This window comes from Odontomachus brunneus, unplaced genomic scaffold (assembly GCF_010583005.1).
Source record: "Odontomachus brunneus isolate Ranch 3 - 2012 unplaced genomic scaffold, Obru_v1 Obru_scaffold_183, whole genome shotgun sequence".
NCBI lineage: Eukaryota > Metazoa > Arthropoda > Insecta > Hymenoptera > Formicidae > Odontomachus > Odontomachus brunneus.
This window is the reverse complement of record NW_022639633.1, coordinates 119,120-145,632: the sequence shown is the minus strand read 5'-3', so window position 1 is coordinate 145,632 and position 26,513 is coordinate 119,120. Positions and strand designations below refer to the sequence as shown.

Below are 26,513 nucleotides of genomic sequence, written 5' to 3'. Positions count from 1 at the left end.
AACTGATTCAAGCGCCCGTTTCAACTTGATGCAATTACCAGTCGTTAACGTAACAACCGCACTACTCACCGTGATATTCTCTCTTTCTTTTTCTTTGTCTCTTCGTCTCTCTGTTTTCGTCGCTTTCTTTTTCTATCTTTATCTCTCTGTCTGTGTTTTTGTCTCTATCTCTCCTTCCCCCCATGGACGGAGATACGACCGGTGAAAGTGCATATCGGCAATTAGGAAGAAGGAAATCACGCTGCTCCGTTTAGACGCGCCGACTTAAATCCAGATTAAACCGAGAGAATTAACATTTATAGATTCGATCGGCCGCCAGTTGAATGAAGATTTATGGCTATCGCGACCTCGATTAAAAATGTTGATCCCGAGAAAAAACATCGTGTCGAAATGTATTCGTCAATTTTGGTAACATTTATATTGGCATCGAATGAGTAGTCAATATCTAGTAGTCTTAAATAAAATATCGAATAATCCTTACTTTTAATAAGAGCTATAAAATATCTTGATTACACAATACTTTTGTTTTTAAAATAAACTTTTGTTTTTAATAAGCTTTTGTTTTTAAATAAACAATAAAGATTAAGGAAGAAATATTTTATAATTGTATAAAAAGTTGTAAAATTGAGATTTGTTAAAAATATCAATTTATTGTATATATTATATATATTGTGTAACTATATATTATAATTCGTACTATAACTATAAATACTTGTATTATAACTATAACGATAATTTACAATATTAAAATATTGTAGAGGAGTATATATTGCACAGATATATAAAAATAAACAAAAAATTCAGATTTAAAAATAAATTAAAAATTAACAGAAAGCGCGCGCGGTGTTATCTTTTCAAAAATGTTGACCATAATTGTGATTAATTGATTCACTGATAAGTGAATACAGCGTACGTATTTCTATATGCCACAACCTTATAACTTATGTAAATTATATATTAAAGGTGTAAAATACATTTACCGCGCACGTTTAAATTAAAAATTCTGTAACTTTCTTGTTTTTTAATATTTTATTATAAATTCCCTAAATGGAAAACGAAATAATAATATCTAAGAAATCAAATGCAGATTAAGAATATATTTTGCTTTTCTCCCGTTCTGTAATTTTTAAAAGAGGTTGTCAGACTCACCATGAAAAAAAGAAGTTTTACAGAAACGGCTATTAATCCACTATTATTTTGTTTTTCATTTTCTAATTTATCCATAATTTTTATCGATACACTAAGAGAAATTATCCGATAAAAAATTAACAAAAGGGATATTCCCGCGATCAAATTGCGACTAATTTTTATACCCTATTAAATTTTATCGGATCATTAAATTTTTTTTTATCATAACGACATTTCATCAGATAAATTGATCAAAAAATTATAAACTGATATTTCTCATCGAATGTTTTTTGATCGGATACAAAAATTCATCGGTATTTTGATTAGAAATATCCGTTTGTTAATTCTTTATCGGATAATCTCTCTCAGTGTAGTTTAAAAATATCTATTTGATCTTCTATTCCGAGGATCTTTCTATTCCAAATTCAAGTATCGAAATTAAAACGAAATGGAATGTTCGATAATTTCGAATATCGATAAATATCTCCAACACCGAGACGCGATACGGGTGAAAGCGCAGGATGGCCGTGCGAAAAGGATGATGCGCGCGACGGCCGCGCGAAAAAGATAATGCGCACGACGGCTGTCTCGTTAGCATAATCAATGATTATCTCGCTCGCTCTCAGACGTATCCTGTGGTACACTTTCAGACACGGCCGGATCGTCCGATCCGTTCGGAAGAGCGGCTTCCTCGCACTAGAGAAACGAACGGATATTAGGCCCCAATAACCCGATTCCCGTTGCTTCATTCTCTCCGGCTAGACCGCGTCAATTGCATCGACGTGGGAAAAAGCTGCCGTAACATAGCGCACTGGCGCGGTTTCGTAATACAATGGACGTGGCGGATGCACGGTGACAAATCGATTGAGTGTGTGTTGCCGATTGAACGCGAGGAATCCCCGATCGGTCTGTGAAACGCGATCCAACTGCGCGATGCACTTGCCGATTCGCTCGTCTTTGAGAAGCGGATCGGAGCGCAACGTGAAATCCCTGAACTCGCGGTTAGGTGGGGCTATTTGTCACGAACGCGAGATATCGGACGGGACGTCCCGCGAATAATGGAAAGAGAGGCGCTCGGGCCTGGCGAGAACGAGGTAGAAATTGCACTTTCGAATGGGATAAATTACGCCGATTATCGGCGTAATTTCTGCTGTCACGGTCCGCTCGCGCGGGTGTGTCCGAAAGAAACGGCCGGTGCAACTAACTGCGGTCGAGATTGATGGTATACGGCAGAGAAGACGCGCGAGACTTCGCGGACTGCTGGCGCGTTCGTCGTTGCGAATAGCACGCCTCACTTAGGGTCAACGACGTGTTATTTTCGCGCAGGAAAGCGGACGGTTTCACTGCCCGCACGTAGGGCCTTGTTTCGTAAAACTATCGTGCAGATAAAAGATTTGCTGTCACAACTGAAAACCCCATTGGCCGTAATACGGAGCAAGTTCGCTATGTTATAGTAACTGAATCGCTACCCACGGTGCTGTACAAGTAACTACATAGGATTACCTCTACTAACTACATAGGATTACTTCCTACTAACTCTATAAAATGATTCCTCTGCCTTTTTCTTTACTTCCTTCAGTTTACATCGTCAAGAAAATGTTTTAATATCCTGTAACATTCCTCTTAATTTTTACACTTTACTCTTCTTACTTATACAGCACTTGCCCTACTAATCCTTGTGTTATCCTTCTTCTGTATATCTTTATTTTACTTCCTTATCCTATCCGATGATCAAACTTTTCATCTTCGTTTCTTGTAGGATAAACTCGAATAAACTCGTATGAGTCATACAAAAAAGATGGCCATAGGCTGTACTTTCTTTAATAATTGCTAAATAGTACGTTTTAGCACCTGAGTATACGCACATAAACTACTGTAAATATCGATTATTTTTAAAAATTATTATAAAGACGCACTATTTTAGGAATTACAACCTATGGCTATTTTTTCCATATAACCATTATACCCGAGTTTATCTCTATCTTCTTTTTTCTCTTCTTTCTTCATTCCTTCTATACTTCTGTCTTCTATTACCATTTATTACACATTTCCTCTATCGATAATTTTCTGACCTAAGATTTGTAGTTGTATCTAATCAAGTTGAATAGTAGAGCCAAGACGATTCTCTACCACGCTAATGGAAAATATAACTTGCAACTAATCTTTTTGCTGTTATATCAAAGGAAATCTGGCATCTTGATAGATATCATTATAGTTAAATTAGTTATTTCAGCAATAGAAGTTAGATAAAGCTACACTAACAGAAATTATTTGATAAAAAATAAACAAATAGATATTTCCGATCAATTTTTACATCTGATTAGAATATCCGATTTAATCGGATACTTCCAATCATAATTTTATCAGAAAAATAAAAAAAATTATGAACCGATATTTCTGATTGAATGTTTCCTGATCAGATATAAAAATTTATCGGTTTTTTGATTGGAAATATTTGTTTGTTAATTTTTTATCGGATAAATTCAATATAGGTACGATTTGCCGACTCTTGCTCAATACCGATTCACGATTCAACGTTAGCAATATCATAGCAAACTGATTGTCATTTTTCGACTACAATGCAACATCGGTTCAAGCAAAATTTGCCGACTCTGTGGAGTCACGGTTCGACGCTGACAATATCACGGCAACTAATCATCTCTGGCCTCACGTTTTCCAACAAGAAACTGTATTACACAAAGCTATTTTATTGGCTGTACATGTTATCTTAGAAGATATCTGAGATAATATATAGCCAATAAAATGTTTTGTGTAACACAGTAATCCTTGCTGGTAAATGGCCACTATCCAATCATGGCTGACGTCGATTCAGGCAAGGGATGCCGACTCTTGCAATATTGGATATTAATCGATGAAAATATTAGTTGACTAAAATAATCGGTAAATCAATAATCAAAACTAATGGGTCCTCATATATAAAATTACAAATAATTCAATCAATTGATGAAATTAATTAATTATTAACCAGCATATGATCAATCAAAGTTTGATCAATAATTAATTTTATATATGACGATTGATTAATTTTGATTACTCTCGATATTTTTTTGTCCGTGATAGTCAATAGATCAAACTAATAATTAATTTTATATATGACGATTGATTAATTTTGATTACTCTCGATATTTTTTTGTCCGTGATAGTCAATAGATCAAACTAATAATTAATTTTATATATGACGATTGATTAATTTTGATTACTCTCGATATTTTTTTGTCCATGATAGTCAATAGATCAAACTAAATCGCTATTAATTCCTACCTGAAACTGTACGAACAAGTCACCAAGATGGATCTCTTTCTTTGTTACAGCAGTGCGGCAGCAACAGCGGCGACGGCGGCGGCGGCTCGACGGAGGGCGTCGTGGTGAGCGTCGGTGCCGGTAACGGTGGTAGCGGTGGTGTCGGTGGCATGGACTGCATGCCCCTGCGTCCTGGTCCGTTTCATTACCTGATCAGTGAGCAAGCCAAGTCTCTGGTGGCCCTGCAGGAGCTGCAGAATGAGGTCGGTGCCTTGCTCGAGTTCCGGGACCTCGTCATCGAGACGTTCCCAAACCTCCGGCACAAGATGGCCGCGACGGCGTCCGCGGGTGCGTCCGTGATGTCGTCTACCTGCACGCAGAGCTCGCACATCCCGCTGCCGTTGTCGAGCCCATCCTCACGCAGGATCGCCGAATGGGAACCCGGCAAGCTGAGACGGCGTGTGCCGCGCGAAAACAGCGGTGGTGGCGGCGGCGGCGGCAACAGCGGCGGTAGCGGCAGTGGCGGCGGTGGCGGCGGCGAATCCTCGTCCTCATCGTTACCCAGAAGTCGCAGTAACTCTCATAGCGGCGGTACCAAGAACAACTGCAGCGCGACGGTGCAGGATTCCGGCTTTAGTACGGAAGCCTCGTCGAAGGATAGCGCGTCGACGGCGATCGCGCCGAGAGCTAGCAGTCCTCGACCGAATGCATTGGATGAAGCCGAGGATGAGCTGTGGAACCTATTGGACGTGATTCACCGCAAAGGGATCCGACTGCGAGAGGAGGTCGAATGCCTTCAAGGTCGCCTGGAGAGCGTGGCGACAGAGGAGTTGGCATCGACGGATGTACTCGAGGCAGTGAGGAAGGTCACCGGTGCCGACGACGATGCCGATAGGAGAACAATCGCAAGTGATAATGTCGACCAGCAACAGGACAGTAGGGATCCGCAGGTGATAGCACTCAGGCGAGAGAAGGAACAGCTGTTGGACAAGGTTGCCGAGCTCGAGGCGGAAACGATATCGAGTCGTGCGCGCACCCAAGAACTGCAGACAGAATTGGCCGCATTGTCGGCCTTGAAGACCGGCTTGGAGGATCGACTGCAGGCTGGTCTGACCGAAAACGCCTCAGAGATTCTGACACCGGGCGTTCAGAGACTTCAGCCTATCGCGCCGGTAGTCACGTCGCCGAAGAACGCCAGTGTTAGCAGTATCAAAAGTAAAGGTTCGGCTTTCGCATCGGTCACGAGCAGTCCTAATAGTAAAGCTCATAAGAGTCGCTTTCGCACGAGGACTATCGAGAAGAATGTGCTGCTGGACGTGGTCGGGCGCAATGACGAGACGCGTGTCGACATCGACGTCGAGGCTAGCGTGAACGAGAGGAGAGCGAGACTAGGAGCGCTTGATTCAATTTTAGTTTCACCCACCAGGGTAGCTCACGTGAAAGACGTGGACTCGAGAAAGATCGCGGCCATTCTTCGCGAGAACTCACCTCTCGAGCTCCAACGGCATCTAATCACTACTACCGTCCATAATCAGGTAATATCATTATTCCCTTGTCGCAGAAATATTTTATTATGGGATAAATTTCGAGTAAAATAGTCATTTCTTCGAATTCCATCGACGTCAGTTTGTCAGTGTGTCAATTTGTCGGTAACCGATTGTTTGCAGGTCCTACAAAAAAGACTAGACGAAGTTGAGAAAAGTACAGAGACTCTCTCCGAACGGCTAGACAAAGCGCGCGAGGAGAATGACGATCTACGATTCCAAGTGAGTTAATATTAAAATGTTATACCCAATAATTTTTATCAAAGAATATTCTCTGGAATAGACGTCATAATCACCAGAATTATGACGTTCTTTTCATTAACCCGAGACAAAATGAAGCATTCACTCTTGTATTTCAGTTGGAAGAGAGAAATATTGAGTTAGAGGGCACCCGGGCGCGAGTACGCGTGCTAGAACGTCTCCAGCAACGACCGCCAACGGAGCACGAACCTGAGGCAGAATCGGAACAACCCAGGTGCGAACAGAGCGGCCTTGAACCCGGCAGCAGTACGGAGTCTGCGCGAGACCATCACCAGCCGGTCGAGATCAAACCGTCGCCACGCCGGCGTCCTAGCCGTATACCTTTACCCGGCAGCACGAGCAGCAAGACAACGTCACCGTTGACGGCCACGGCAAGTGGGACAGTAGCCACGACGCCGCCTCGACCGCCTGGTCATGGCAGGAACGACAGTAGGGAGTCGCTCAAGTCGTTAACGAGACCGCCGCGTGATTCTAGTCGCGACAGCCATGGCGGCGGCAAGTCGCTGTCGAAACCGCGCGATTCCAGTCGGGACTCGCTTGGCAGCAGAAGTTTATCCAGGAGTAGCGGCAACGGGAGCAGCAACATTGGCGGCGGCGGTAGCGGCGGCGGCAACAATAGCACCAGCAATAACAAGGAGACAAATCGGGAGTCGTCCCTGAACCGGTCCTTGCCGCGTAACAATTCCAGCCGAGACTCCTTAAATAAATCCTCCTCGCTATCCCGCGCCCGTGACTCGCTGGAGTCTAACAACCTTGGGACGTCCTCGCCCACGGGGACGGCCCCCCCTCGACGACCGCCCGCTCCCGCACGCCGTTCCCACAGCCTGGCGCGCGCGGCGACGTCCGTTGATAGCGAACACGGCAAGGTACGACCTGTAAAGCAATTCTTTTGGAGCAGCTGGCTGAAGTCACCGTTGTCCAATGGCCCGATATAGTAGAGAGCTCTCCGCAAGCCTTCTCCAGGCAAAGGACGGGCTGTAGTCTCTCTCTTTCTCTCTCTTTCTCTTAAGGACTGTCACCGCCTCCAACAGCGTGTCCCTTCGAAGTCCATTCTTGAACCTTTTTGATTACTCCGTCGGAACCGCGAGTCCCTTACTCCCGGATTGAACTCCGTCTCTCTCTCTCTCTCTCTCTCTCTCTCTCTCTTTCTCTCTGGACATACTGACTTGGCTTTGGTCGAAAAACTCGAGTAGACAGACTAAACGGCGTTACTGTCATTCGTCGCTTCCATTCGACAACGACGACTATTCTATACTGTCCTAACTTCTACTACTTTTGTACTCTTTGCCATTGTAATTACCGTGTTACGTCACACCGTAATCGTTACACCATGTATAATAGCAGTAACAATGACAGCACCTATCCGTGATACCTAAAGCGCATCTACGAGCGTTCGACATACCGACAAGGATAATAATAACTGGTCCGATTATCTACGAGTACAGATGTACGCACCGACCCCCGTAACGCTATCTTTCTGCCGCCACCGTCTCCCTCGGCGTCCACTTCCTCGCTATCTCTCGGTCCTGTCGTTTCTTCCATCTCCTCGTCTTCGCCTCCTTTCTTCAACCGCGGATTTCGACACCAATATACGATCGTACAGAGACAGAACTTCCGCTCGCTGAGTCTGGCCACTGTCTTTGCCCCGATAAACCAATGTTCCTGTGAAACATACCTCTAACGATACGCAGAGACTCTCGGGCGACCGATTCTTGTCTTAAAACCACCAATTGCCCGACCGTCCACCATACCGAAATGTCTGATCTGGAGGGCAGGCGAGCGTGCGTTCGAGCCCGTCCCCGTCGGCGGTCCAATAATGAAAGTGGCCCCTTCTCGCGTGCCGCCGGTTTTTTCTCGTAAGTTATGCTTCTTTTATTATCATTTGCTTCGATGCTTCTTTCCTGGATGTGGTGAGCTGTAGCCTCTGTCTTTTCATGCCCCTGTCTTTCTCCCCTCGCTCTTCGTCCCCGTCCCCCCGCCCCACCCCCGCCCCTCTCACACCGGTAGTGTACACACCATGTTTTGAACGCTCTCACTTGGATTTTGGCATGCGCACGTACCCGTAGTCAAGCCTCCCACATTGCGAGTTTCAGTGGGATCGTAGCTATCGATCCGGAAAGATACAGCGTTTCCAGGTGGATGATTTCTTTTTTTATCGTAAACAAGAAATATCGACGCCCAGTTTGAATCATTTCGCGAACTGGTGACATTTGAGAGAAATTAGGTCTCTGAAACTAGTTGCCAGTTAATAGTCTACCAAAAGTTTAAGTTTAACGTTATATCTAATGGATTTACGGATCTCGAGCAACTGGACTTTTGTTACCAGTTATCACAATCATGCATATGCTTAATTCTATTTATTTAGAAGCCATCCAAATCGAGTGTGACGCTGCTCAAGTCCGCGAATATATGACGTGAGAGTTCATTGAGTGCTCTGGAACGGGTAACAATGGTCTTAACGTACTAAGGTTTTTGGCACACATAAACGTAGAGCTAATAGACAGACCATTAATTGTTATCTATCATTAATGTCATCTGTTCATCGTGAGGTACACTCAGTACTACAGACGGTACTTAAATTTCCGCTATATAAACTGAATTACTTTCCCCTTTCAAGAAAGAGAATGCCAACTAATAGAAACTAATACAGTATTATCTTAACTGTTTAATCCGAAGATAGAAGAAACATGGTCTGAATGGTAAAGTCGGTGAAATCTTGGAAGTTGGCGTAAAGCGAAACAGACGTGCGGTGTGCGTTACTTCGAGGAGCTGTTCAATCGTAAGGAGTTAACACGCTTGTATACGGATTTCATTGCTTCTCATGTCTCTGTTGCGATGGTTTATCTGCGTGTATTGGAGACCCGTTGATTCGTGCATGCGCGACCGTTCATGGAATGTTTACTCAGAATCTATGCATTTGCCGTGGTAAAAACGCGACCTTCAATTGGCGACGTTTAGTGTTGAAGTACCAGGCCGGCCGCTAGGCACAGAGCTACGTATCTATTCTGGGCACGTTTAGATAAGTCCAAATTCGCCTTTTGTCCGTCAGAGACGTTTTACAACCATTCATACTCGCTCCGTACGACGTACAATACACCCATTCACCTCTTTTTACATTCCCGTATGTTCTCCTCCACGTATTCTCTCGAGCGTCTCTCATTCTCGATGACGACTAGAGACTAGAGGACGTTCCATTTTCAGCACGCATTTCCGACCGCGTCATAAGCATATATTCTCACCTTCGCGCCAGCGAGCCCCCTCTCCGCTGTCCAGCGTACATTGTGTGTTAAGTTCGTTTGCTCTTTTTGTTTGCTGAGGTTTGATCTTATTTGCTAGCGTTGCTTGCGCGCGCGGACACAAGCTCGAGAGAGCTTGAGTCGTCGCAGTCGCGGTCTCTACAGTCGCGCTCGCGACCAGCGATCTTGAGGGAAAATGAATCGACCACACGCTTACCTGCTTGGCCTTGCGGTTCATTGTCCATCTCATGTCCAGCAACATCGCGAAGCGACGCTATATTTTACGATATTTCGTTTGGCAAATGTAAGACGCTCTCTCTTTACTCGATCACTGCGATCTTTAATACGTACGTTTATATTTATTATATCAATATTGAGCTCAAGTTATCAAGTAGTAATTACGCTTCGTATGAGATCTTGGCGCATACATCACGTTCTATGTAAGAAACGGGACGATCCTGGTGTCTCAGGATCAAAGTAGCCAGCGTCGTCGTTCGTCATATTATTATACCGAATATAATTTTCTTTCTGAACTGAGTCATGGCACTGGCTGCGTGTTCCCAATCTCGACTATTGATTCAATTTAATTTTTATCATACATCTCTCAAAGATGATGCAGACCAGTAGTCTTTGCAGAAGATTTTACTCGCTTATGATAGAGAACACGCCAAGAACGGTGTCAGTTAGCCGGAGACTAACGCGCTTTTTGCTATCTTCCAGAGCTGCATCGAAGCACCAAGCTCCTGGTACTCGAACAAGACCAACAGTCTGCGGCACAGCGACTCGTCCCTTTATCCAGATTCGTTGAATCAAGAGACGTCGTCCGTCACCGGTTCCACGCGGGTGGAATTCATGATCGGCTCGCCTACCAGGCGCTTCCGCACGAGTGCCGCATGGCCGCATCGCTATTTCGACAGCATCGACTCGGCGGTCGCGGTGCCGGAGAGTCTGCTGACCGACGAGTTTCCTTCGCGACGCGGCGAGGCTCTGGCCGAGTGTGACTCGCTCGAGTGCCACCCGATCTCGAGCGAGGACTGAAGCCGGGCGTGATCGGCTTCGCGCGAAGCTAGTAGGCTGGCGAGAGTCCTGTAGCACGTAGTTTCTCGCTCCCGCTTCTTTCTAATGTACCACGTTACACCACTGGTTTTGCGTATACGCGGCCTTATTATCATCGAGTCACCGACGCGTACGTGCGAACGTATAAATGACTGAATTCTAAATGCGTAGAAATTACGTTCGTCAGTACAATGTTCATTCGTTCGTTTCTTTTGTACCGCGAGGATACTTTTTCTTTTGTACACGCGACACGCTGATGGAATAGCACTATTCTGTCTACTACTAGACATATCCTCAGTGAACCGTGTAGTGTGCCTTTCTAATCTCTTGGATTCTTTTAGTTTCTCCTTTTTTTTCCATGAAAGATCATCTTTTGATGATCGAGGCCGAGAGAAATCGAACAGTACTGTTCTTCAAGTCGAGATCTAGCGATATTTCCTGGCATCATTTGTGCGGTTAAAGAAGATTTTGTGCATTTTTTTGACACTGTATATTGAGAGAGGCAATGAAAAGATAATCTTTGGCAGCCAGTCTTACTGCCTAATCAAAAGTCAAACTGATATATCGATTCACTTTCGCGAATATACATCGACCTATAACGAATACAGTTCTGACGTAGTTGATAATAACAATTGCGCGAAAAGATGTTAGATTTATGATAGGTTCTGACTGGCAGTATTCAAATGTATTTCGAAATCGCATGATATCAATGTTCATTTATAATGTAAAAGCAAGATACACTTGTATAAAGACCTAATGAGAAATTATTTTGCACATTTCTTTTTAAGAAAATCTTGTATTCTATTCAGCTGTCTGGGCTTCTTGTGTGCGTGAAATTACCAAGACGTATTAATTGTTATCAGTTAAAAGAAATTGTATATTTAGGAATCGTATATCAACGAGTGGATATAAAAAAGGACAAGAAAGATTGCTTGCATTTATTCGTCTTATTTATTTTTATCTCGTAACGTATATGTGAGCAGGATCATTTATCTGGTTTATTTAACCAACGTCAAGAATGAGTTTGTCAATCAAACTTTCTATTACTTGGTACACGTTCGGTGACGGTGTTTTTCTCTGTAAACTTCGTATCTTTACTTCATATCGCTATCTGCGTTCTTCTATCTTTCTCAGTAAAATCTATAATTTTTTTTATTACTTTAAATGAGAAAAAAAAAGAAACTACGATCGTGCCGAATAAACTTGTCGTTAGCACTCAAGTATACAGAAGAGATTCGAGCGAATCGTTAGCTCGTAACAGCAGACAGAGAATACTAGATAGCTCACATTCCATACGACGTCCAAACTGCAATTTCGTATTCCATCTAGCATTTGTACCTTCGATTTGAATCTGCGTTGTGATCAATCGTTATCTTATTTATTACGCTGCGTGTGTGTGAAATGCGTTGTAATAGTGTGGATCGGATGTCCGATGAGTTCAGTTAACACGAGGAGAAGCGTTTAGCGCGTCCACCAACGCTGGACGGAACGGATTGCGCGACTCTTGAAAAGGAAAAATTTGAAAAGAAAAATTCGGAAAATTGCGAAGGAGAACGCGTCAAAATTCATCAAATTCGCGAAGATATAAATCGTGAAGTGCACTCTGATGCACTTTCTATATAATAACGACACATATCACATTTGACGTTAATCGCGAGCTCGTCCATTTGACGCAAAAAATCTGCGAGTCAATCGGCCGTGATGAGAGCGAACGTGACGTTCATCTTTTCCATACGGAGAGGTTGAGGCTCGCCTGAGTCGCCGGTGATTCATTTTTCGGTATCGTGCGACTCGCGGCATGACTTTGTGAAAATGAAAGAGAGAGAGAGAGAGAGAGAGGAAGAGGAAGAAAGAGAAAGAAAGAGATCACTATTGTATTACACAGTTCCTCGCTTCAACCAATTCAATTATTTATAACTAACAATGAGACGATTGTGAACACTGATCGTAATCACAGACGGAGCCTGTGATCCTAGCTATAAAGCGTAACCGCGAAACATGTGATTAACATATAGTTTAAGGTGTAAAACCACAGGACTGACGGACTTTACTTATTATTTTAAGAGCCTAAATGTTTTTACGCGCGGCGAAACGAACGTATAAAGGGGAGGGAAGAGACGAAGGAAGGAAAGGAGGAAAGGAGGGAACCGATGCGCACTCGGTGATTTTTGCCCTATTTTTCTTCCTTTTAGTTTATCGAATTAACTCGAGAGAAGTTCGTGACGCCAGGAGAATGCTCAGATATTCTTATTACGTACAGCCGGTGGACTCTGGTGCCCGTATCGATATACGCGCTGCCGACTGGAGGCTATTATTTTTATATCTTTAATTACAAGCGTAAAATCGAGAGAGAAAGAGAGCGCGTAAACCGGCTGCGGCGATACTCGGCAGCCTCCCGAACGATGGTTAAAGCGCTATCATTGTATATTATACTTTATCTAGTTTAGATATGTATCGTTATTACAAAATTATTATTTTATCGATACACCGAGACACACATTTGTACATAGACGACATCGCGAATTATTTAAATAGCTCTAATGTAAATAAATTATCTGTAACGAATCTGCGACAATGTGATCCGATTAATAAAATGCAATTACTTCAAAATACTCACCTTATCTGCGCCCACAGTCATTACTCCCGATATAATTTCTAAGAAAAGTATGTTTTACTAAGAAGATTCTGCAGATACAAATTAATTCAATGACAAAAGTTCGTATTAATAGTTGTCACTTGAAACTTGTCTCACGTGAACAACTTAGATCTGAATTCAAAGCCGTTTTAATAGTCGTTACTTGAAACTTGCCTCAGATGAGATATTCAGATTTTAATTTAGAGTTAGATGTGAATTTATAATCGCGGTTACATACACATATAAAAATCAAATAAAAAACTCAGATCTGAATCTAATTTCAGATATGAGTATCTCAAGTAGGATAAGTTTCAAGTAACGACTATTGATATGATTCAAAGTCTGTAACAACCAATTCACCATTTATAGAAATGCGTAAAATAATTTTACTTGATAATATTTAGTTTATAAAATATTTAACGCACAATATTTGATTTATCAGTATATTATTAACAATATATAGATGATCGTACAAATAAAAAAGGAAAATATTTGGGGCGCTTTCTGATTATTTTCAATCGTTGATTTATATAATGATTGTACATAGTGACGTTTTGGTGTCATAACATGTAATGTTCGATGCAAAATTGGAATGTGATACAATAATCTTTTAAATAATTTGTAAGATTTTAACACAGAAATATGATTATTGTAAAAATGATTTTATGGCCAGAGGAAGTACTTTTATTGAACGAAAAAGTTGCACTGCAATGTTATCCATTGCGATATGATTGATATGTCTGCTATAGTATTGTTATATATGAGAATTGAGGCAGTTGGACATATTCGATGAAATATGGATACACGTCGAATCGATAATTTTATGTTAATATGAGTACAATCACTTTGACAAGAAATTTATGAATGTGTTCAAGGACTCTATTGTAACGTTGAAGAGAATTCAAGCCAAGGCGGCTCGAACCTGATTTTTACGAACTCGTTTTTTACCAATCGATGAAGGACATGTCGGTTGCAGTGTGAATACCATTTCCGACTAAGAAAAACTACCGGCGCGACAATGAAAAAGTTTGCTTGTCGACGTGTCATTCTCCCAGATATTTTATTGAGCCGCCCGCGGAAACTCGAGTCGTTTGTTCTGTATTTTCAGTCATGCAACCACAAGTGTATGAGTGATGTATTTCCTGTTGTTTGCGCAGTTGAAAATGCCTAACCACAGAGTATGCACTTCTACAGTCAATTGCAAGAAAAACAAACCGCTGCGTCTTTGTTATTTTCGAACGACAATAACCGAGCGCACTGCGTTTCTTGACTCATTCGTGTACCGTGATAATTAAACACTTAATGATTAGCTCGAGGCAATTAGCTATAAGCATGCATTTGATATGTTTACGCATCGCACGCGAAAAAACATTTCGGGATAAACACAGTAGAGATCAAGACAACTTTATATAATAATACGTAAGAAATTGCACCTCCCAGCGATTTAAAAGCGTCTTATCCTACAAGATTTATATTCCGCAATAACAGTAGCGCACAATATGACAATTATATCGTTAAACGAAGTGGAATTACTAAGACAGAGGAAGTCTCGCATTATTCCGGAACAACACGCGACTATTAAATATAATCGCATTTGTATAAAAGATCCCACAACTTCCACGACTTTGTTGCCTAAGGAGATGCCGTACTGAAAAATTTTACTGACAACTGATATTTTTCTCTACAAAGTTCACGCAGTATCAGTTACACAGAATAACAAAAAAAATACAAAAATGTTCCTTGACATTTTCGTTAGCGAAATAAACACATATGTGGTACACACAAGCTCTGTGGAACTTTTGTATCAAGTAAATATTTATTCCAACTGACAGTTTAGGATATTAATTTAAAAAATTTTTGTCACTTTTGTCACATATTGCAATGTTGCAATTTATTATTGCACGTGTTTTCAGTGTGTAAAAGCACTTGTAACCGTGCAACCAATACAACATAAGCTTTGCAGAAGAAAGTCAACATTTTGTAGGTTAAATTTTCAGATGTGAAAATCCTTTAAGGTAATCCCTTTAAGGGAACGCTACAGGCGATAACGAATTCCAAAAAAGTCGATAATGTAGAGATGTCACTAAACAATCAAGCTATCCTTTTCGTATTTCTTGTAGATCTTACGTAAATGTTGTTTTACGTAAATGTTGTTTTGTCTTACTATAAGTCTGTTCTTTCTAGCTGAATTGTCTAAACTGGTACAAACTGGTGCAAACTAATGCACATTAGTGCAATAAGTTAGAGTGAGACAAATGTTATTTTGTTTCACTCTAACTTATTGTACCAGTTCAAACAGTTCAGTTCAGCTTGAACAGAAAAGAGCAGACTTTATGTTTAGCGGAAAACCAAACACAACGCATATATACACGTAGAAATCGTTCTGCAAACTTCTCTGATATGTTTAAATTTCCAAATTCAGATGTAAAGGTACAACAATATTCTTGTTCGAAGCGGAACAAACTCGTGTACAGTATATACAAGCTATTTTTTATGGCTATTTTTTAGGCGAATATTTATTTTAACTGACAAGCTAATTTACACTGGAAATGTCAACTTTAAAATTTTTTCATTTTTTCGTTTTTATCATATATCGTACATATTTTTATTGTATAAGAGCATTTATAATTTTGTGCAGCCAATACAACGTAAACTTCGTAAGAAAAAATCCCTATTTCGTCGATAAAGATTTCAACTCCAGCATCGCCATAAAACAGAATATACCGAAAACAGTGATACCAGCTTTAGCTTTTTCTTCTTTCTTTTATTTATCTATAGTTTCGATAGAATATGAGCGGTTTCAAACGATATAACGGGATACTTCGTAACCTTCGTATGAACAGTACGCTCATTCGAGGTTACAGAGTAAGTGCTTTTAGTATCGCGTTTTGTTGAAGCATTAAGTGTGTGAACTGGAATCTTCCGCTACATTGAGCACTGCCTGTGTTAAATGGTTTGGAGGAAAATCGTTAATATCGTTTAAACGTCGCGCAAATAGGTTAATAGATAATTTGTCATTGACCAGCAAGCGTTGTCAGGAATCCGCGTGAGCGGCAGATCCGGATGCTTTGCATAAATTGAACAGATATAAAGGTGGCGGAGCTCTCGCAGAGTTCCAGGCGCGATTACACGCGATATGATCGACAAGTGAGACGACGACTTGAAGCCTCGCTACGTTAAGATGTTTCTACATTCTTGATTCGTATCTACATTAATCGAACGTTAACGCAGATCCCAGATCGCGGCGAGGGAAAACCCGAATGACGTTCAAGCTGAGCGGCAGGAGGAGTACGATCCCTTCGCCGATCGTCCGACTGCACCACTTACCTCGTACGTATCATATTTTCCCTTCGACTGACGCCGACTGAATGCTTCCTCGACAAAGAGAAAGCAAAATGTCATCGTAAAAAACAATTTTTATTTCTCATCGCGAGATTTTCACACATACAGAAAGATATCATTCTAGTGCCAAGAAAAACATTCCTTCTTTGAAGTAATGGTTACCTTCAACGAAAAACCTTTTTTTGATGAAGTTTTCAAATATACTCATCACAAATTGTAAAAATCATTTACTCAAAAGACAAATTTATTCTCTTTACAAGAATATTATAAAGCTTTATCAAAAAAAAAAGTTAGTTTGACTTTATGTAAGTGAGTAGACCGGATTTTTGCTTTAATTTAACTTAATATTCTTGGTTAAAATTCTGAACTTACTAGAATTTAGGATATATTTTGAATAAATTTGATCCTTTATGATAAACTTGTGACAGATTTGCGAGTATTTAAACTTATAAGATGCTTGAGACAAGTAACATTTAAGGAAAAGTACCAATGTTTAGACACTAATAACATTGAAATCTAACTCTGGATATTTTTATTGTTTGGTCCTTAAATATGAATATTTAAACTTACGAGATATAAAATATATGTACATATGCTGAATGTATATATACATACACCACATGTATATTCTACGTTAAAAGTTTAAATATATGTATTTAAATAGTTTAAATATTTGTATTTAAAAATCGAAATAATAAGAATGTCCAGAGTTACGTACCAATATTGTCAGTGTTCAGGCATTGGTAATTTACCTTAGTTGAACGTAGTATGTATTTTTCTGTGTACAGATGTACTTCGTACGATAATCTAGAAAAACAAGAAATATCAGTGAATTCAATGTAAGAGACGTTGATGTCATACATCCACGTATGTCGCATTCTCATCAAAACATCATAATAGTTCCGAATGAAATATGTCAAAAATGCTTATCGGAATACATCTGGCGAAATTAATTTGATTAGATACGGTCTTAGTTTTTGCACTATCGACATCGGAGATACCGATAGACAAACAGGAGGACCGTACTGATTATGTTGGTGGTGGAAATCGTTTCAGAGATTTCGCCGCATTCATGCATCTACTGAAGTGCGCGATCGGCACCGGCATACTCTTCCTGCCGCACGCGTTCAGAAGAACCGGCTACGCAATGTCCATCGTCTGCGGCGTCATAGTCAGTGCGACATGCACTCACACGGCCGTTATCGTTGTACGTGATAACGCAGAAATCGGCGGGATAACGATAATGAGCGGGCAGAGATAAGAGGGACGACGTATGAAGCGAAATTATACTCTCGTAATCCGCCTTTTCGAAATTCGTCGTCCGTTTTCCAAAACAATAACACAACAAGAAGAAGAGTGAGGGCAGTTTTCTTTTCTCCTCACTCGTGTCCGTCCGCGTTTGCTGTCTCGCGCGCTGATTTCATTGTTTGCGCGTCGTTGATGAGATAATGCATAAACATAGAGGGAAAGGAAGGTCCGCGCGGAGCGTATTCGAGTGCAGGTTTTCTCGGTTGTGCAGGTGCAGTGCTCCCAGATGTTATGTAGGCGCAACCGCGTGCCCATGTTGGATTTCGCCAAAACAGCGGAGTTCTCCTTCCAGGCGGGTCCGGAGAGGATTCGAAAGTACGCCAGACCATTCAGCGTGCTTACCAACGTGATCATTTGCTTCGTGCACTTTCAGGCCGCCGTGATATACATATTATATGTAGCCACGTCGTTCCAGCAGGTAACGAGACACATCGTGACTCTTGTGTACCGGAAACCGGAATACAATTAAACACGCACAGGCATTCATTCGCTAATCTCCATAGACGACAAATCATTAAACGAGACATCGACAGTCATGCAATTGACTACAATCTCCGATAAAATTTTTGTTGCGTCGATAAAATTCCACCGTCTCTACAGATCACTTGGAAATTATCCACTGATATAATCAGGAAAAGAATTGAATTAAAACTGATTACAGAACTTGAAAGACAAAGGTTAAAATACTGCAGATAACTAAAATAACATAGTTAAAGTAAATTAAACTATACGCATAATACTTGTTAGTTTTTACGATTTAACATTGTAATTAATATTATCAAGAGAGATAAGATTATTGCGGATGATTAATACTTCGCGCGAAAATTTGCGCATAACCATATTTCTCCGAACGACGGAGTTTTCCGATAATTGCACAGATATTCAAGTAGTAGATAGGAAAAACCAAAGACAAAGTCAGAAAATGATCTTTTTAGAACATCGGAAAAAAATATATAATAGAAGAGTGTGCAGTAGTATACGAGGTGTGGCTATAAAATAACCGGATTCTTCTAAAAATTTTTACTCAATTAATTACACAATGGAAATGCTATTATCTTCAATCTTCAACTCTCTTCTCCGATGTCTACCCACTACTTCATGCGAATCTTCCACTGTTAGAAGCAATATTGCAGGTTCTCTTTTGATAACTTGTTTATGAGCTCCGTCGTTTTTGTTTTTACTGCATCTACGGATTCAAAACGGATTCCTTTTAATACAAACTACATCATTGAAAATAAAAAAGTGTCACATGAGGCCAGGTCAGGTGAGTACAGTGAATGTTCCAGTACGAGAATCTTGTGCTTCGCCAAAAATATCTTAACAGACAGCGCGTTGTCTTGGTGAAGAATCCATGAACTGTTCTTCCACATTTCAGAGGCCAGATTCTCGAAAATATCTCGCATACGACATTTAGTGAAAAACTACAGTTCATGTTACGTATACTATAACTTTTCACTAAATATCGTATGCGAGATATTTTCGAATCTGGCCCCAGGTCTCCTTTTTCTCACTCTGTTCACTAAGGATTGTTAAAACTTCCTTATACTAGACTTGATTAACGATCTGATCTTTAACTATTCAATTAACATGTTATAGCTATACCTCGTATAAGTACAATATACAAGGTGTTACCTTACAAAATAAAATTCTATAGTAATTTGTACTATAAAATTTTGTCGATGTAAAATATATATAATAGTACATAAATACAAATGCGATACGTAAGTAGAGAGACCGGATCAAGTTGGACCACCTTTAAGAATTTCGAAGTTACAATTTTTCAAACAACCAATTAATGCAACCAACTGTACAAAAATGGTAGTCTATCTTTTTATATCTACCTCTATATTTTTATATCCGCAACGATTCTATAGATCGCATATCTTCTATTGCAATAACCTAAATACAAGCATATTGTTACGTGGACATTTTAACCAGATATCAGGCCAAGTTGGCTAGCAATTTAGATTAAGGTCATATATAAAATATGTATCATGATTAGTAGTTCCGTGGTCTCCGCAAGAGGTCCTCATACCTCTAACCCTTAATCTTCACAACCCGGGAAATCATTATAGCGGCATGATAGCATATTTTACGTAAAATATTACTATTCTCATAATTATTATTATTATCTTTGCTATTATTCGTTTTTTCCATACAAATTAACAAAAAGAACTTAAAAACTCTTAGGAAAAATTACTTTAAGTTGTTCAAATTAACTTAAAGTTGCTTAAAGTTAATTTGAATATCTTAAAGTAATTTTTCCTAAGGGAAGATATAAAAACTTTAAAAAAAGTTTAAATAAAAAGTTCAAGAAGATAAAAATAAATAGCTAAATACACAAATATACTTACGTCACACAATTTTTTAAAGTTTTACTAATATTAAACTTTGAAATTTATGTAAATAATATTTGATACTTCGTTTTATATTTTGTGATTTTTTTATTTATTATATTATATACTTCTACGTAATTTTCTTTTGGTAAAAATAAATAAATTGATATTCTTTTATAACTTTTAAATAAGGTTTTTATATGATTGTAAAAGTCAATTTGAAGGAAAAATTACTGTACGACCCGGGCACTATAATGGCGCGGCGGGGATTTCATATTTCTTATCAATTCGATATAAAAATCGCCCAGCTATACCGACCGAGCTATAAGGGCTAAATATGGACCAACTTTACCCCGTCCGTCCGTATGCTCGATTTCAACCATCATAATAAATGAAAAAATTGCTTTTATTACCTGAAGCAGTAATTAAGTTTATTAAGTTAAGTTTATTCACGCATACTGAAGAATACTAGCACAAAATGTGCCCCTTTATAAGCTTTATTAGCGTTTTCGAGCTTTATTAATTTGAAAATGTACTAGCAGCTCCTAAATCAGTTTCTTTTTCTATTTTTTAACTGTAATATCATTCCGATTTTGATGAAAATTTAGAGAAAGAAACCTACATCCTAAAAAGGATTACATTTTACAATTTCATTTCCACTGCTCCTTTCACGATAAATACCCCGATCTGTATAACAGCTTTAACATTTACTAGGCCCACTTCCAAACGAATTTCTCAATTATATATGCGCAGTATATTTATATGTTCGTATATAACTTTATTATTTCGGCTCCGTCGGAATAATCAACAGTCATGATGCACGAATATGTACACACATTGCGCATAATCGCGCATTTGAAGAGAGAACTAAGCCTAGTAAACGTGAGACTATTATGTATACATAAACAAAGCACGCGGTCAACATGATCCTTGGCCTAACTAGACCGGTCTGCTCTACATAAACGAAATATTTCTTTTGGAGTATAAGAAAAGTACACAAGTGTTCTGAGAGGAACATTCTGCGATTCCTTTTCTGTCATTTTTCTCACAATAAATATAGAAAAAATATCGTAGTAAAAATTATATTACTCCTTATCTTAAAATTATATTTTTCTTTATAATGTATTTTGTAAAGCTCTCTCTAGACTATACTGAAATTGTCATATAAATTACTGTAGAAATAATAAATTTAACAATCTACTTGATACACGATATAAACAACATTCAATTAGATAGTAATATTATAGTAAAAAATTAAACATTTTTAAACAAAAATATAGTAATTCTGTATGGTCCAAGATCACAAAAATTTGATTATAATTTTTACTACAACATTTTCTTCGTGTACATAAACGAAAATATTTAGACACCTGTCTTGCGCAACTTCGCCGCGTCTGTTCGTCTCCCAACACTTCTGTTGGGCTCGTCTGCTAACTCCCAACACTTTTTCCAGGTGATCGAGTTTTTCTCGTCACTCGAAATGGATCCTCGCGTGTACATCGTGATTTTCTCCCCTCTGACTTGCGCCCTGGCCTTCGTACCGAACCTGAAGTACCTCGCGCCGTTCTCCATCATCGGCACTCTCTTCCTGTGTCTGGGCGTTTGCATCGCGTTCTACTATTTCCTCAGTGAGTTCCCCGATCCCGATAGACTAAACGCCTTGACGGAAGTGTTGCCCGTCCCCATGTATTGCGCCATCTTCCTGTTCGCCCTGCACAATATGACTCTGTACTTACCGCTGGAAAATACGATGAAGCATCCCGAGCATATTACGCGCTTGATCGTCACCAGCACGTCGCTGAACACGATCGTGTACCTACTTTTCGGCTTTCTCGGCTACAACAAATACCCAAACGCCTGTGACACGGTCATCAAGAACTTACCAATGCAGGAGACGTAAGTGCATTCGAGAGCGACTTAACGATCCTGTCTCGCGACTCGTCCATTTCGGGGAACTCGCTGCGGGGAACTCACTGCTGGTTTAACATTGAGCATCGATCCGACCGGTCGGTATTGTAATTTATGGCTGGACAAGCAGTAATTTGACAGGCCGTTCGCAAACATTCAGTGGAATGTTTCTTCGCAAAACATTCGCCGCCGCGCGGAGTTTTCAATGAAAATGGTCGTAAAAATAGCAAAACGAAATCGTTATCGCAAAGATATACAATCTAATCGTACATCACTGTTCGACAATCGACAAACACGGCGGAACCGCCCTGTCTGTGTTTTACGATATTATTATGACGCCGATTACAACAGCCTAATTGCGCGAATCGGCGAGCACGGAGAACAAGATGTACTTAACGCTCAAGCGATCACGCGAATCTCTGTGTTCAGCACGCCTCACTCAGTTTGTTTTGTGTATTCTGTCGTAGTCGCGCAAAAAGGTAAACGACGCGTGCATGCTCATGACGTGGGTCCTTCGAATAAATTAAGCATTACATTTAACGAGAGCGGAGCGAATCAGCGGACCGTGCTGGAGGACCGCGCGCGTAGACAGTTACGCATATATAATCGCGGGAATCATGACTACGCGAGCGTGAAGGACTCATGCCTAAATTCCGACTTAAAACTAGTTTAACGAGAATAGCATTATCGGTACTCGTTGCGTCCTCCCGACTGCGCGAAGATGAGATTTCACGACGTCTCGTCGTGTTTCGTAATTTTCCCCGCACAAACCGTTGGACTTGGAACCTTGCAGTCAGTATACGACAATCTCGGATTTGTTATTAAACTATTCGTTTATCTAAAGGTAAACGCGAATGCCCTATATTGTTATATAAACATATAATAGGGTAAGTATCTGACGATCTTGTTATCGGACTCTCGCTTACTTCAAATGCCATACATGCTCCTATCTAATTCATTGTCTCCGAATTTATCGAATCATCGATATTGTGTGTTTTACATTCCTCAGTGCTGATATAAAGTCAAAAGAGATTTTCACAATCTTAATTATATATTTACGAATACAACTCTAATCAAAAAATCTCGGAAATTCTGTGTTAATAGAGAGTCATTCGTTTCCACCGTGTCTTCAGCGTGACTTTTTATCACAGTCAAAAACGTTTACGATTAAGGAGATTGTAAGGCTAGAGTGTGTGTATTTTCAGTGTCGCATTAAAGAGATCACTGAGCTTACTATTGAATAGAGAATTACATTTTTATACATTTATTTCATCATTTAAGTAATAAACATTGCTTTGAGGTAAAGTTAAGATGAATATATATGCACACAATATTACAAATAAAAAAATTTTATTTTCCTATTTTTCTTATTAATGCTTTATTTTTGTATTAATTGATCTACAACAAAGCTGCACAAATATAATGGAAAAAAGTAACTGTTAAATATGTGTGCGTGTGTGTGTGCATATATTTATATATATGTGCGTGTGTGTATGTATATATGTACATATACTTTGAGTACATATAAACTATAAACTTTCTACCACTATATTTTCTAAACAAAACGATCAATAACGGAAAGTTGCGTACAATGTATATTACAGTATATTAGCCTTTAATATCATGATGATTTTTTATTATTAATTTATAGAAAATTAAAAATATTAATTATAAATAGTATGCCAACTCTCAAAAAATACGTGTAAAAAATGTACTTTAAAATATTTCAACTCTCGAATAGTGAATCTCCTAGTTGCACGAGCAGTTAGATAATACGTCAATTTGTATGTAGCGCGAGTTTCAATGAATTCTTAACAAACTCACTTTGCCTTACAACTTCCTTCCAAGTCGCAGCATTAAGAGAAATTCTGTTTATGCTGATTTATACAGTTATCACGTGTGCAATTGTTTGCTGATGCATTATCATTATGCATATCTCGATCTAGAATATTAGTCCGCGATAATCTCAGATATATCAGATATCCGTATCAAGTAGTATATCTCGTTCGAAACCGGTTTCATTATCATATCTGGTTTTATATTATAATTTGCAGCCTGGCCCAAACAGTCAAGATAGCCATTTCCCTGTCGGTGCTGTTTACTTTCGGCTTAGCGTACTACGTACCGATCAGCGTGCTGTGGCCGATGATCCGCTCGAGAATCGCCGCGAAAAGTTTGCGACATCATCGGATTTACGAAATCACACTGCGACTGGGCGGCGTGGTCGCGTGCAGTAAATATGTCGCCGTTAGACACGAATGTTGAATATAATCGCCCAGGAAATCTCCCGCGCCATCTCGTCCTTGTCCTTCTCGGTTCGTAGCGCTCTTGGCCATCGCCGTGCCCCAAATGGTACCCTTGCTGGGCCTGTTCGCCGCCTTGGGTATGTCCACGATCATGCTGCTGATCCCCATACTAATCGAGACGGCGACTAAGTGGGCGGAAGCCACGAGGACATTGCTCGCGAAGAACATCGTTATTTTTGTCGTATGGCTGCTGATCTTGGTAAGATGAGAGGTGGAAACAATGGAAACAAGAGATGGCGGAATTAATTGGAGGCTGCGCGATGTCTCAATAACTCCAGGAGACTTACTTATCATATTTACTCGAACTATTCAAAATTTACTTAAGATTTCCGCGCTTTAAAAAAATAGGTCTAGCTACTGTCAGACTGAAGCTTCCAATTACTCTCTAAACTTCTTGGAATGGAATCTTACATAGATCGAGTGAACAGTAACAATATTTTCAGTCGAGAAACGTTGATTAAAATACTGCCACTCGCAATCGAGTGAATGTTTTACGTGAATCGTTTAGAATTAATTCTGATTCTGATATAAAAGCGAATGTTTCAGTCGATTAGAGAGAATCTGTTCCTGTGAAGCACATCAGATTCAGACTTCAATTTCGAGTAAAAACTGTAAATTAAAAAAAAATCACTCGACTATTCAAATTTAAAGAGTAAATTTCTCAGAAGAACGTTGACTTCGGTTTTCATCATTCCTTCCTTGTCAACACGATTGGTCGCGTTTTTAGATTATTCGTACGATATACACGATCGCACGCCTAGTTATCTTTTATCTGACGAAGTACTTTTCTTGACATCAAAATATAAAATAATAAATAATGATGCAATGCATGATTGTGTTGCTCTGCAGATTTTCGGGACGATAGAGAGCACGTGGTCGATCGTTAGGGAATATCGTGGAGCGAAGCAAGAGGAGTGTTGATTGGCAGCCCGTCGAGCTACTCAAGTGGCTTTCAGAGAAAAATTATGAAGATGCTGTTTCCTGTCTTTTACTATTATATAACGGATAACGCGATGGAGATACGACGCGGACCGAATATCAAGGATGTAAAGAATCGTGCAGTAAGCTATGAGAGATGAATTCACCGTCGACATGGAAGAACGTCCGTTGGTGGACGAGGGATTCTACGAAGGATTCGAAGCGAAAGGATGAAGTGGATTGAAATACGTCGATGATGTGTTCGATGATGTGTATCTCACCGCGTGATTTCTTATGCTCGCACGTACGTGAATTGCCTCGCCACGCGAGGATGCGTTGCATTCCGAGTCGCGAGATCGATTTCTGGCAGTCGAATAAAAGGGAAAGTTGAGAATTGGCATTTGTGCGTACTTCCCGGGCGATTTTCTCGCGGCTTAATGCCTGAAATCAGACTGCGACCGTTGCACCGTTGGACCCTCAATTTCCGTAAGGATTGGAATGTGACGCTTGCGACATTTCGCGAGGGGGGCCCCTTCAATTTCCCTCGGCCGGCGACTTACATAATCGCGGCACGACGCAGTTGCGCCGCTCGACGTGAAAACAAGAGCAGCAGCCCACAATGATCGAGGAGAACATGCACCGCGGTGCAGCAACGGCACCCACAGAGGTGGGAGCCGTCGTGAGCCTTCGCAAGGGAACGAAGCGAGAGAGATGGCGAGCGAGCGCGCCCCGCGAACGGAAGAAGACGAGAATAAGGTGAAAGGGATCGCTCTCGAGGTGCAGAGGCGCGAATCGAGCTGATCGCAGTCGAATAGCCGACTGCGTCCCTATGTGCACGAAACTCGAGCACGAGCACGGGCGAATCCACTCGACTGGTGTATATTTTCTTCAGGAAGCGCGCAGGTGCCGGCAAACTGTGATTCGACGACGAGCGTGTACTCGATCGCGTCTGCGTCCCGGTTACGTTTGAGTGTCATCGGGGATTCATTGGCGCCGGCTGACCGACACTCGGGCGCGAATAAACGCGAATAATGGGCTAGGGAAGCGGAAGCACGGCCGACGCAGGAACTGGGTGAAGGGAAATACGCGTGTGAAAGCGGAGAGCGATTCGGCGATCGCGCGATTCGTATTATCGCGCCACCAGGATGTGCGACTCGAAATGCCTTAACTTGTCGAAAAGATCTGCTTTTTAAACGCTTTCTTCCTTTCTTTCTCTCTCTCCCTCTCTCTCTCTCTCTCTCTCTCTCTCTCTCTCTCTCTCTCTCTCTCTCTCT

General features: G+C 40.5%; 1 protein-coding gene across 1 annotated transcript in view; it reads left to right on the top strand.

The window, feature by feature from the left end:
- The window catches only part of LOC116851656, a 114,842-nt gene extending 88,344 nt beyond the window's left edge, over positions 1 to 26,498 (top strand). Inside the window, exons 2-11 of the mRNA XM_032831296.1 lie at positions 4,461 to 5,924; positions 6,057 to 6,155; positions 6,293 to 7,128; positions 10,153 to 10,425; positions 17,520 to 17,670; positions 17,983 to 18,189; positions 21,561 to 22,003; positions 24,070 to 24,248; positions 24,339 to 24,520; positions 25,171 to 26,498. Coding sequence (XP_032687187.1) covers positions 4,461 to 5,924; positions 6,057 to 6,155; positions 6,293 to 7,128; positions 10,153 to 10,425; positions 17,520 to 17,670; positions 17,983 to 18,189; positions 21,561 to 22,003; positions 24,070 to 24,248; positions 24,339 to 24,520; positions 25,171 to 25,242 — 3,906 coding nt within the window. The 3' untranslated portion in view covers positions 25,243 to 26,498. The remainder of the gene's footprint in view (positions 1 to 4,460; positions 5,925 to 6,056; positions 6,156 to 6,292; positions 7,129 to 10,152; positions 10,426 to 17,519; positions 17,671 to 17,982; positions 18,190 to 21,560; positions 22,004 to 24,069; positions 24,249 to 24,338; positions 24,521 to 25,170) is intronic.
- Positions 26,499 to 26,513: the final 15 nt, after the last annotated feature.